This window comes from Panicum hallii, chromosome 1 (assembly GCF_002211085.1).
Source record: "Panicum hallii strain FIL2 chromosome 1, PHallii_v3.1, whole genome shotgun sequence".
Classification (NCBI taxonomy): domain Eukaryota; kingdom Viridiplantae; phylum Streptophyta; class Magnoliopsida; order Poales; family Poaceae; genus Panicum; species Panicum hallii.
Genome location: NC_038042.1, coordinates 25,805,160 through 25,818,730, shown reverse-complemented (window position 1 = coordinate 25,818,730; position 13,571 = coordinate 25,805,160). Strand labels below are relative to the sequence as shown.

The 13,571-nt window shown below is 50.9% G+C and overlaps 1 protein-coding gene across 1 annotated transcript; it reads left to right on the top strand.

Annotated features, from left to right (window-relative positions):
• The first annotated feature begins 1,496 nt into the window (after nt 1-1,496).
• LOC112895088 (inositol-tetrakisphosphate 1-kinase 4-like) lies at nt 1,497-3,073 on the top strand. The gene has a single exon (XM_025962971.1). The coding sequence runs from the start codon at nt 1,820-1,822 to the stop codon at nt 2,906-2,908; it is 1,089 nt and encodes a 362-aa protein (XP_025818756.1). The 5' UTR covers nt 1,497-1,819; the 3' UTR covers nt 2,909-3,073.
• The last annotated feature ends 10,498 nt before the right edge of the window (nt 3,074-13,571 follow it).

The window sequence follows — 13,571 nt, the reverse complement described above, 5'->3', positions numbered from 1 at the left end:
CTGCAGGCAATAATGTATCCCGTATCCGACCCGGCCGCGGAAGGTATTATACGTATACTCTCACTCGTCGGTACAAAACCTGCGGTTACCCGTGCCCGCAGTTAGGATTGCCGGCCCTAACTTACGCGGATTTAATGTGAAATTAAAGATGGGGGACTACGGGTAGTTTGACTAGTTTCTCTTCCTCGGATTGGTCGGCGATTAGATAGATCGGGTCGGTATTTTGGAAAGATATTGATGCATGTGCTTTTGCGTGGAAGTATGAGATGGGCCATTTTATTTTTTTCTGCCTACCGCCCAGATTAATAGAATAATATTACATGGATGTGCTACATTTATTTTAGAAAAGGTTCATAGATGTGCTACATGCTACAGTAAAGTGTGTGTATAAAAGATAGCATACGGGTAGTAAGCACTGCTACGAAGAAGGTTTTTAGGGGCAGGTAAAAACGTATTGGCAGTACCACATCCGTCCCTATTTCTCGCAGCTAAAAATACGATTTTTAGGGGCGGATAACGCGCCCGCCCCTAAAAATAATTTCTAGAAAATAATAAATTTAAAAACAGAAAAATAAAAATATATTGCAGCCAACCAGCCACCACCATAGGCCCTTGTACTACCGAGTTACAATTTTTTTACGAAATATACACACTTGCATCACTTCGGCGTTCAAACCGCATACGTCAAGGCTCGCACGTACCTTCATCTTCACTATACTACACAGTCACTTGTGACTCTATAGGTATGCTATTCTTTTATATTAACTCTGAAATTGATTTGTAGGGGCGGGTGATGCCCCTAGAAATATTTTCTAGAGGCGGGTGAAGCCACCACCCGCCCCTAAAAATATTTTTTCAATTTTATTCTAAAAATTCATTTAAATCTTTACATATAGCAAAACAAATAAAAAAGTAAAATTTCTACACTATGGTTATTGTGAACTATAGATAAAAAAATATGCTAAGTATATTTCAGTGTATATAAAGGTTAAGATTGTTGAAACCTCAAAGTATAACTTGAGTTGTACGAGATACTGTACAGTCATAGCCATATATAGGTTTATAATACTTTCTTGGATCATTAAATGATCTTAAATGAAAAGGCTATCAACTATAAAATTTTAGATCTCACCATTCTCTACAATTTTGATACAAAGTTTAACTTCATCCGAGATTATATGAAAAAGTTATGAATTTTCTGTGTGGAACTATTTTTAGGGACGGATCATGCCATCACCTGCCCCTAGAAATACGTTTTTAGGGACTGATGACACCATCACCCATCTCTAAAAATACCAATATTTCCAGGGGCGGGTGATAGCATCACCCTCCCCTAGAAATACCATTTTTAGGGACAGATGATACCATCACCCGTCACTAAAAATGACCTCATTTGCAGGATCGGATGATGACGTAATCCGTGCCTAAAAATATTTTTCTAGAGCGGGTCGGATACTACAGTACCCCGCTTTATTTATAGGAGCGGGTTGTGAAAATGGGGTGTTCCTACAGTGAAATAACAGACAGGTCTGTATTGAGATAGCGTACCGCTCAAACAAAACGAAAGCATATTCGAATATATCTGATTGAAGCGAACAATTTGGAGTGAATTTTCAGCACACCGACACGCTCACCAATTTTAAGTTGTCGTCTACGTGTTGTGCAAAAGTGAGCTCGCACAGCTGCTATTTAAGCTACCGTGGTGGTACGCATAGTACTGCTACAAGTTGCGAGAGGCAGCATACCATCCACTCTCTACTTTGCACTAGGACAATTGTACAAGACAGGAGCAGTTGAAGCAAAAGATTCAAGCTCGATCATGGCGGCCAACTCCTCCTCCCCGGCAGACTCCAGCAGCTCGCCGCGGCCTCACACCTACACCATCGGCTACGCGATGCTGCCCAACAAGCATGACACCTTCATCCAGCCGTCCTTCCTGGACCTTGCGGCGCGGCACGGCGTCCGGCTCGAGGCCGTCGACGCGTCGCGCCCTCTCGCGGAGCAGGGCCCCTTCGACCTCATCGTCCACAAGCTCCACGGCCAGGCGTGGCGCGCGCAGCTGGAGGCCTTCTCCGCGCTGCACCCGGACGTCCCCGTCGTCGACCCGCCCGCCGCCATCGAGCGCATCCTCGACCGCTTCACCATGCTCGACGTCGTCGCCGGCCTCGGCGTCGCGACGGAGGGCGCCGTGGCCACGCCCAGGCAGGTCTTCGTCGCCGACGCCGCGGCGCTGGCCTGCGACGACGCGGACGCGGCCCTCGGCGGCCTCCGGTTCCCGCTCATCGCCAAGCCGGTGGAGGTCGACGGCAGCGCCGCGTCGCACGACCTGTGCCTCGTGTACCGGCGCGAGGGCCTGCGCGGCCTCCGCGCGCCGGTGGTGCTCCAGGAGTTCGTCAACCACGGCGGCGTGCTCTTTAAGGTCTACGTGGTGGGCGACCACGCCACCTGCGTGATGCGGAGCAGCCTGCCGGACGTGGCCGACGCGCGCCTGCACGACCTCGCCGCCGACGCCGCAGCCCCCTTCGCCAACATCTCCCTCCTCCCGCCCCCGGCCGCCGGCGACGTCGAGATGCCGCCCCAGGACTTCGTGAACAGGGTCGCCCGCGAGCTGCGGCGGGCGCTGGGCTTGCACCTCATCAACTTCGACCTGATCCGGGCGAGCGACCCTGACGGCGACGCCAAGTACCTCATCCTCGACATCAACTACTGCCCGGGATACTCCAAGATGCCGGGTTTCGAGCCTATTGTTCTTGAATTTTTGTTGGAGATGCTGCGCAATAGACCTGGTCATGAGCAGCCTTGTCCGGGCGCTGGCTCTGGCACGGGTCTAAGTGCTGAGGCACTCAAGGCAGAGGTTGAGCCCAGCTTCATCCCGTCGGGAGCGGAACCGAAGCAAGTTCAGGCCTAACCTCAGTTCAATTCCAAATCTAATTTGATCGGTCATGGTGTCTGAACATGTGTTGCTGAACCTCTTGCAAGATTCAAAACCGCACCAGTGATTTGTGAAGTTGCTTTGCGACATTTTCTTTCAGAGAGAAAAAAAAATAACAGCTGCTTTGTACCCTTGATCCAACCAAGTTGCATGTGTAAAATTTGCCACCCAACGGCGCGGCGTCATAGCGACCCCGCACGGTCGCTAGACGCTAGCTTGACTCGTCCGTCCAGCTGCGCATGGCGAGCTGCCTCCCTCTCCGCTGCGCTGAGGTGACCTGCATCCTTTCCCCTCTGCAATTTCCTCTGTACTCTCCCCTGCACCTGCACTGCTGCAGAGCAGATCTAGACATCTTGGCCGGTAAAATTAGTTTGCATTTGATGTGAGTGTACTGTTTAAATGTGATGGTATTCCATGTGAGATTGAAAATTGCAGATACCAGGTGATGAATTATGTTCCTTGCTCATCTGAGTTTATTGTCTCGATGTCTAAAATTTGTTCCTTGCTTATGATATCTAAAATTTAGTAGACGAGTTGTTGGAGTTATTTGTTGATGCATTATGTTTTTTCTACAATTTCATGTTTTATTTGTATAATTGTTGAATATGAAAAGGAAATTGAGATATTGCATCTATTTTTTTGAAATATACGCCAAGACTATTTAAGATATTATGAGATCTTTAAAATTAATTATGATACTTTTAGTTATTTTATACTTGCATACCAGACTGCGTGGCAAATTTTTTAGTTACTGAATTATATATAATGTAAAAGAATTTGTGTGGCATACTCTAAGTTAAAATTCTAGATCCGTACATCCGCCACTTGTAAAGAACGAAGTACCGTTTGGAATCCGGGTATCCGTGGGCTGGTAGTCAGTAGGTGAGCCTTAGGCCCCGTTTGGCACCGCTGGAGCTTGTTGCTCCAGCGGCTTCTCACCAGCTGCCCAGAGCAGCGGCTTTCCAGAGGCGCTGCAGAGAAGCGGGGTGTTTGGCAGGGGGCGCACGCGTCGGCGTCTGGGCTCGGGGCTGTAGGCGCGAGCTCGGGTCAGGGACGGCGGGGACTCGTGAGCTCGGGTCAGAGACGGTGGCCGGCGGCGGCGGGCGCGAGCACGGGTCGGGGACTCGCGAGTTTGGGTCGGGGACGGCGGCCGGCGCAAGCTTGGGTCGGGGACGGCAGGGACTCTCGAGCTTGGGTCCGAGGACGGCGGCCGGCGGCGGCGGGCGCAAGCTCAGGTCGGGGACGGTGAGGAATCGCGAGCTTGGGTCCGGGATGGCGGCCGGCGGCGGGCACGAGCTCGGGTCGGGGAAGGCGGGGACTCGCGAGCTCGGGTCGGGGCACCGTGAGCTCTGGGAGCTCTTCCCTTCGCGGAGCCGTCGGGTGGCGGAGCACGGGGGCCGGAGCTTGGGGCGCCGGATCTCGGGGACGGCGGCCGCATGGGCGACGGGAAGGGGCGGAGAGGACGAGGAGACCGGAGAGGACGAGGCGGAGACGGGAGAAGCGGTGAAAAGCGGGGGTCGGGCCGCTTTTCGCTCCTTCTGTTTTTTACGAAGAAAGCGAGACGCGCTTTCTCGGGCCGCGCTGGAGAAGCGACGCGTTTGGTGTAGAAGTGCTTTCTCGGGCCGCAGAAGCTGTTGATAAGCGGCCCCCAAACAGGGCCTTATTCTCGCATCTCTATGCCTTTTTTCCGAATCTTGCGACATGGTCACCGGCTATTCGGCTCTAGGTCAAAAGAATAATGCCATGTTACGAATGCGAGGTCATCAAAATCCAAACCAAAATGCAAAAGGGGCTATGCAAGTGTTGGTGGACTGCGCCTTTGCTCCTTACTTGTGGTGGATGAGGAAAGAAAAGACAGGCCGGATCTAGCCGCCAAATTCACACACTCTGACGATGTGGGCAAAACATATGTCATTTGATCATATATTTGCAAGGAAGCTGGAACAGCAATAAACTCTGGTGGATGTGGTTGGATTGCGCAGGATGAAAGAAGACATGGCGCGGGATCCAGGAGCTTATGGCGGAGGGCCCGGTATGGTAAGGTGTGGCAGCCGCCGCACCTTAATTTTTCCTGCCAGAAGCCTAGAACCCCGGAATTTCGACGGTGCGCTGTCTACCGTTTGCCAGAGATCCAACTCTGACCTGAGCGTGAGGGAAAGAGGCGCAGGAAATTAGGAAGAAGCCGCGTCGGGCCGCATTGCTGAATGCGATTGTCCGCACTGGAACTCGTGGAATTTTTTATAACGGGCCAATTATAATGGCAACATATCAGATGCAAAGCAGGGTATCCGTGCAAATCAACTAACAAAAGTCGCAAAAAATTGTCAAACAAATTATGTATATACTTCATAGACTACTCTACCAATGTATAAAATTTCAAGTTCAAATTCATCATATGTTAAGAGATACTAAAAAGAGAAAATTCTGAGAGATAAATAAAAGAGAAAACTCTTAAAACTTTCTGTTTTTTTTTATCTTTTAACATATGATGAATCTGAACTTGAAATTTTATACAGTGGTAAGGAAGGCTATGAAGTATATACATAATTTTTTTGAGAATTTTTTGCGACTTTTGTTAGTTGGTTTGCACGAATTTACACGAATAGCCTGATTTGCATCTGATATGTTGCCAATTATAATATTCGCTTAAGCCCATCCGCAAATCTACCCATCGAGTCCATCGAAGTGAAGACTTCCCTGTTCCCTTACCTTGTTGACTGCTCAGCGACTTCCCGTCCCTACAGAAACAGGTGGAATTCACGATTAAACATGCCAAGGCTAAAATGAGGGCTACCAGCTGAATTTTGCACCCTTTTCATTTTTTTCCTTATTTACTTTGTTGAATTTATGATGTGCCTTGGAATAATGCTGATTTGAGGAGCTTTTGATTAAATGGTAGAAACTTAAATTCTAAATGCAAAAGCTAATTCATTGACTTCGCCATACTTTAATCTTTTTTCCATCCTCCGCCACTGCTTATATTAGCAGGATTTTCTTGTATTTTAATCTGGGCTTCGCGCTATTCCATGGCAGAAGGCTCATTCTGCCGGTCATGCGTGTGCCAAACATGTTTGTAGAATTGTAGGGGTGCGAGAGGCTTGTAGTTGAACCTTCATTTTTCTTTACAAACTCCTCTTTATTTTTAATCCTGTGGTAAGTACAGAGAGCTCTTCCGCGAAAAAGTGTACACAGAGCTCTTTGGTCCAAAAAAAAGTTGTGAGGCGTACCTATGTTGCGTTCATGAATTTGTTATAGCTGCATATACTCCCTTTATTTAAAAAAATATATATAACGCTTATAACGCGCTAGGAAGTGTATGATCAGAAAATTAGTTCTTTTAGTAAGAAGAAAACACTTTGATCAACAGTGCTCTTTCTGTCGATGTAGCAGAAGAAGAAGAAACTTAGATATAGCTCTGTGAAGGATAAAATAAACAAGGGGTATCAAGCAAGAACTATTGCTGCTATTAGGTCAACACTACCGTCAACAGCAGCAACACAGTAGTCTACTTCAGACTACGAAGAACATCTGACACGCTCGCCTCAGTCGCTGTTCGCTACCACGCCAACAAGGACAACGCGGTGCCACCGCACGTGCCGCACCCTCCACACCGTCACCGCCCAACCAGGCAATCAACACCACCAGCCTCGGCTCCCGCGCCACTTGATCCATCGCCATACACGCCTGCAATTCGCTTGGCGGGACTCAACCCATCTCGGTTGCAGGAGCACAGACCGCCCATGAAGTCCAGCGCAGACGATGCAGAATACTGCAGAGCATGTGTAAAGTCAATACTGAGGAAATAATATCATTCCAAGTACGAACTATGGGTAGAAACTTATTAACTTGTCTTTGGAAGTCCATTGCAATCATGATCACCTGCCTAAAGCACTAGTTTAGAAAAGACAAAACAGCCAATTTGATCCCTCAATTTTTATTCCAGACTTAAATTCATCCCTCAACTATGAAATTGATCAATTTCGTTCTCAAACTTTCTATTTGAGCTCAATTTCCTTCTCGATCCTATGTAGCAACATGGCATGGCTAGTCAATAATGGGTGACATAAAAGTGAGACAATAGATATAAATAGACTCTTTTACCTATGATTTTTCCTCACATTCGATGCCTCGTAAAAAATATGGTTCCACAAATAATGAGAATGTACGAATAAACAAAAGTGTAAACATTTTATTCATAGATATAAGATCATCAATAACTTATTTTAGCTATGTATATCCTGAAATATAAGACATTTTGATTTTTCATAAGTCGAAGTAGTTTAAGTTTGACCAACTTTTATAATAATATTTTGAAAGTCAAATGGGAATAAGTAGATACATTATGGAATATGTTTTTATAATTTACTTATTTGATATGTTAGATGTTTGTTCACTACAAATTTGATCAAAGTTAGACTATTTTAACTTGGAATAAGGCAAAATGTTGTACATTTCAGGATGGAGGGAGTACGAGTTAGTATAGCGCGTTTGGACTTGGTAACACATCCAGAATCTTACATATACTCTGGTATGACTTGGCATGCCACGCAGCATGCCACATCGCCCTAGAGATTAAATTGAGCCTAAATGGAAAGTTTAAGGACTAAATATATTCATTTGATAGTTCAAGGACAAATTTGAGCCTAGGAGGAAAGTTGAGGGATAAAATTGGCTATTTTTCCTTTAGAAAATATTCTTAGCCACTTAAGCCATTTAGAAGGTAAATCGACAACCTCTAATATTAACCCAGTTACTCTGATTCAGTGTGGGCATAGTTGTATATAAAAGAGGCATAATTTCTTTGCTATTATATGTGTATAAATCTATATTTATCTTAGAACCACTAAAGGCGAGATGACGTATTGAGCACTGATTATCTTGGAGGCCAAGCTCCAGTCCGAGCCCTGCGTGTCGCCCTCCAGTCCCCCGTGTCGCCCCTCCAGGGCGGCTCCGGCGGAAGCCCACGTCGCCGGCAGCCAAGCCCTCTCCTCCTCCTTCTCCCGCCCTCACCATCGCCCGAGTGCTCTATTGGAAGTCCAGGGGGCGCGATGAAGGAGGCGGCGGGGATCTCTTCTTCTCCGGTCCTCCTCCCTCTCCTGTCGAGGCCTCGTGGTGGCGGCGGTCGGCTGGCATCGGGGCACCAGATCTAGCACCTCATGCCGTTTCCGGTGCTCCTGTGGCCGGATCTTGCCGCCCGCAGCCCGCTTTGGGGGTCTGCGCTGGGCCCGGTCGGAGAGCGGCGGCGGGCGTGTGGGTAGCGTCGAAGCGCCGCAGCCGGGTGCCAATTCGGCGGCGGGTGCGCTGGCCTCGATCGCTCGTGGGGGTGCGGTGCGGCGGTGCCGGATCCGGCCTCGCAGGGGACACGCCATTGTCGGTGTGCCGTGTGGGCAGCGTGCTGTGGCTGCAGTGAGCTCACGGGCCGCGTTGGGCTTCGTGGCCAGTCGGCAATGCAGCGGCTAGCGCGTGTGCCGTGTTGGGGGCGCCGTGGCCATATCTGGGTGCCGCTTGTGCGGTGGGCGGCTAGCCTAGCCGTGCGTGGTGTTGCCACGGGCGCTCAGTGGCTCACGGAGGTGCGGCGGCGGCGGGTGCCAATGTCGGCGGCGGCGGTCGGCGAAGGCCTCGATGTGCGGTGGTGTCACGCGAGCGGTGGAGTCTGGTCCGGCCCCATGTGCTGCCTGGTCAAAAGGGGTGGCAGCCGACGCAGCTATGCGGCTGCCATGTGTGTCAGACCCGGGGCCACCGGGCTGGGTACATAACGTAGTTTAAAGAGGTCTAAGAGATTAAATCCGTCTTATCTCTTATTCATTTTGTTTATCTCTTGTTTATCCCGTTTAAATAGGAGATAGAGCTAACCAGCACGGAGGGGATCTACTCGAGATATGTTCTGGTATGATCCCTCAGCGGGTGTTGGTTAGCATCTTTGTAACTCTGGCCTCTCGGATATATAAGGGAGGTCAGGGACCCCTCTCAAAACACGATCTCTAGGTCATTCTACACCAAAGGCAATACAAACCACCATACAGGACGTAGGGTGTTACGCATCTTGCGGCCCGAACCTGTCTAAGCTTTGTGTTCCTTGCACCTTCGAGTTCCTGATCTCGGCGTCTCCTCACCCAAAACTTACCACCTTGGGTATATCCCTCGGTGGGCAGCCGGTTAAACACCGACAGCTGGCGCGCCAGGTAGGGGGGCGTGTTGAAGATCCACCGGCGAGCTCGATGGCATCTTTCAATTTCATCAGTCAGTTCCCTCTCAGGGCACGATATTCGTTTTTGGCTCGTGGGTCTGCATCGCAGATGGTGCGGGCAACTTTCGGCGATTCCTCGTCGACATGAGGCCAAAAACCTTCGCTGCGGATCCTCGCAGCGGCCTCGACAAGTTCGTCGACGAGCTCGACAACTTGCCGCTCCATACCTCCGCAGCACAGATCGAGATGGAGTTTGCTCCAGGCTCGACTTCTTCTGGTGTTGCGACAACTTCCCCTGGTTTGGACTTGTTCCAATCTAGGGATCCGCATAGCCGATCTCAACTCGGTTCATGCAAACCGGCCACTGATCTTCAGGAGGCCAACGTCTCTGGGTCCCTCTCCATGTTAGAGAAGGATCTGGACTTGCTGCTCCAGGACGGAAAGCCTGAAGCCACCGCGTGTCGGGGGGCTTCGGGTTGTTCTGGTCCCGGAGATTTGGTGATCACCTCTTTGCCAAAGGGGCGCATTGTGCATTGGAGGGGCATGATGCTCTCCGATCTACTCGAGGCAGAGGGTCAGCTTGTGGCTCACCTCAAGCCATTGCCCTTTCAAGAGGGCAGGCCATTGGCCACCGCGGCGGAGGGGTCGACTGAACTAGTCGACGAAAGCTCTCATGACCTTTCCTCCCGCCAGGTGCTGATGGCCGAAGAAGGCGAGGACGATGGGGATCTTCCCATCATCAACTTTGAGGCGATCTCCGAAGATGAGATCACGGCCAACGCTGGCAACGAGAACGACGCCGATCGTGAGGCGCGGAGGGCCAGGAACAGGGCCCGCACAATCCGACGGAGGAGGGCCAACGAGCGTAGGCGATCTATGCATTGCGAGCTTGACCCTGAGTTCGCCATCGTAAGCGAACGGGGTTTCAGGACTCCGGTGGCCAACATCGCCAAGGTGATGGCCATCCTCGAGCGCAGCCACGATCCGGAGGTACGTCAAGCTGAACAGAGGGCTTGGATCCAGCTGGATCAACACAACCCGGCGTCCACCATCAGGGAGGAGCGTGTGGGCGAGAGTCGAAGTCAGGCTCACAGCCGAACGGCTGGCGGCCGTCCTCGACACCAGATCAGCAACAACAACGCCCGTGGGAGCCAGGCCCCTGGCGGGAGGCAACAGCCACCGCAAGGGGGTCATCCGCGACAGGCCAATCATCGACCTTCTCCGGAGGACCTGCGCCAGCACATCAATGAAGGTCGCGACACGCGGACCGTGATCTCCTCCAGGCATAAGGTCTGCGAAGAAGTCGAAATTGAAGGTACTGACTGTAGCGATCGATTCCCTGCTTTTTCTGCTCGTTTTAGCAGCTACAAGTACCCAGAGGGCTTCAAGCCGATCGGCATCACCAAGTACGACGGCAAGCAAGCTCCTCAGCAGTGGCTCCGTTGCTACTCCACGGCCATTAAGGTCGCAGGGGGTTCAAATATCACCAAAGTCGTCTACTTCCCGATGGCTTTGGACCCTGCACCGCTTACTTGGTTGGAAAGCCTCAGCAGCAACTCAATCGACTCCTGGGAACGCCTCAAGAAGGTCTTCATCGACAACTTCCAGGGAGCGATTGCTCGCGCAGGTACTCGTCATGATCTTGCTCAATGTAAGCAGGAACGTAATGAGCTTCTGCGGTCCTACACACGTTGTTTCTTCGACGTTCGCGCCACCATCGCCAACATCTCGGAGGATGACATCATCGATTGTTTCTACAACGGCATCACCGACCCGGGCATCTACAGGGATTTCGGGCAGAACAGGCCAAAGACCGTTGCGGACCTTCGTGATATGATGCACGATTGGTCCGAACAGGAGGAGAAGATGCGGGAGCGGTTTCCGCGGCGTCAAGATAGCAATCTGCGGCGCCCAAACGACAACCGCAACGACAAAGGCCCGCGGGACTTTTCGGGTCCACCCTGGAAGCGAAAGCCAGATGATGTCATCGCGGCTATCGATCGTCCTTCGCGGGGCAAGAAGTCGACGACGTAGGAGGAGTTCGAGAAGCTCCTGCAGAAGAAGTGCCCATGGCAGCCGGGCGCCAACCACGCCGCCATCGACTGCTACCACCTTCGGAGGACGTTCAGCAACTCCGGTGGCGGAAAGAAGAACAAGAAGCCTGCTGACAAAGAACCCGAGGATGATGATCGAGAAGATCATGGGCGCAACCCGAAGTTTCAAGACGCTTCGAAGGTTGTCAATGTCATCTTCGGGGGAGATGAGGATTTTGGTTCCAGGCGGGACCAGAAGCTGCTTCTCCGGGAGATTTTATCCATCGAGCCGGCAGTACCACGACCACTCCGATGGTCGGAGGACCCATCTTGTTCTCCCGCGACGACCAGTGGACGAGCTTTTCAGAGCCTGGTAAGTTCCTCTTGGTCCTGGATCCTGTGGTGGCAGAGGTCAAGCTCACCAAGGTCCTCATTGATGGCGGGAGTGGGCTCAATCTCATCTTCGTCAGCACTATGAAGAAAATGGGTCTGGATTTCAAGGACATGCTGGTTCCCAGCAAGTCCCCCTTTTACGGCATCGTCCCAGGTAACGCGGCACACCCGCTGGGTACGGTGGTCCTCCCAGTCACCTTCGGCACGCGGGAGAACTATCGTACCGAGTTCATCAAATTCGAGGTGGCTAACTTCGAATCTTCTTACCATGCCATATTGGGTCGACCGGCACTCGCCAAGTTTATGGCAGTGCCGCATTACATCTATTTGCTTCTTAAGATGCCAGGACTCAGTGGAGTACTCACCCTACGTGGCGACTTGAAGAAGTCATACGACTGTAATCAGGAGGCGATCCAATATGCTTCGACTACTCGCGTGCCAGATGCTTCGGGAGAAGTACTCGCGGCCGCGCAGTAGCTTTCCCAATCCGGGCTGGAGATTCCTTCCAAGAAAGCCAGCAAGTCAAGCATCCAGTCGATTGATGACGTGGCCCTCAAGACGATCCAGCTTCAGGAGGGAGATTCATTTAAGACCGTTGTCATCGGTGCCGGCTTAGGTGACAAATAGGAATTCACGCTCGTCAGCTTCCTTCGGGCTAACTGAGACATATTCGCATGGAAACCAGCGGATATGCCAGGGGTGCCCAGGGAGTTGATCGAGCATGCTCTGAATGTACACCCGAAGGCTACGCCTAAAAAGCAACGCCTACGGAGGTTTGCCCACGACAAGCGTGAGGCCATTAAACGGGAGATTGCTAAACTTCTCGCGGCTGGATTCATTAAAGAAGTAATCCATCCAGAGTGGGTAGCGAACCCCGTTCTTGTAAAGAAAAAGAACAATGAATGGAGAATGTGTGTCGACTACACTGATCTCAACAAGCACTGCCCAAAAGACCATTTTGGGCTGCCGCGCATTGATCAAGTTGTCGATTCGACGGCTGGTTGTGTCCTTCTTTGTTTTCTTGATTGCTACTCAAGTTATCATTAGATCGTGCTCAAGGAGGAGGACCAAATCAAGACTGCTTTCATCACCCCGTACGGGACTTACGCCTACAAAATAATGTCCTTCGGGTTGAAGAATGCAGGAGCAACCTATCAGCGTGCGATCTAGATGTGTTTCGCGGATCAGCCGCATCGGAATGTTGAGGCTTATGTGGATGACATCGTCATCAAGACCAGGGCATCCAGCGACTTAATCAAGGATGTGCAGAAGTTAACAGGTTGTATGGCGGCCCTGAACAGGTTCATCTCCCGACTCGGGGAGAGAGGACTACCTTTCTTGAAGCTCCTGAAACACTAAGATAAGTTCCAATGGACGGAGGAGGCTGAGCGGGCCTTGCAGGATCTGAAACATCATCTTCAGTCACCCCCGATCCTTACAGCACCGTTGCCAGGGGAGGATCTACTACTTTACATCGCGGCAACAACTCATGTTGTTAGCAGTGCTATTGTAGTCGAGCGAGGCGAGGAAGGCCATGCGTTTGGCGTGCAGAGGCCTGTCTACTTCGTCAGCGAAGTCCTCTTCGAATCCAAGGTACGGTATCCAGCTGTTCAAAAACTTTTATACGCAATCTTAATCACATCAAGAAAGCAACGCCATTACTTCAACGAGTACAAGATTACTGTGATCACGGATTTCCCGTTGGGAGATATTCTTCATAATCAAGATGCCACGGGGCGCGTATCCAAGTGGGCAGTGGAACTGGGGGCTTTGCCAATCGACTTCAAGCCACGCACTGTAATCAAGTCACAGGCTCTAGTCGACTTCATGGCTGAATGGAGGGAGAATCATGTCCCAACCCCAGTGGACAAGCCAGAGCACTGGACCATGAATTTTGATGGGTCCCTCAAGCTCGACGGCGGTGGCACCGGTGTTCTGCTTATTTCTCCACGAGGTGAACAATTGAAATATGTCCTTCAGATCCTATGGGCGGTATCCAACAACGAAGCCGAGTATGAAGCCTTGC

What these genes read in the sequence shown, in the direction of transcription:
- LOC112895088 (XM_025962971.1), top strand. Translation starts at nt 1,820, where the DNA reads ATGGCGGCCAACTCCTCCTCCCCGGCAGACTCCAGCAGCTCGCCGCGG.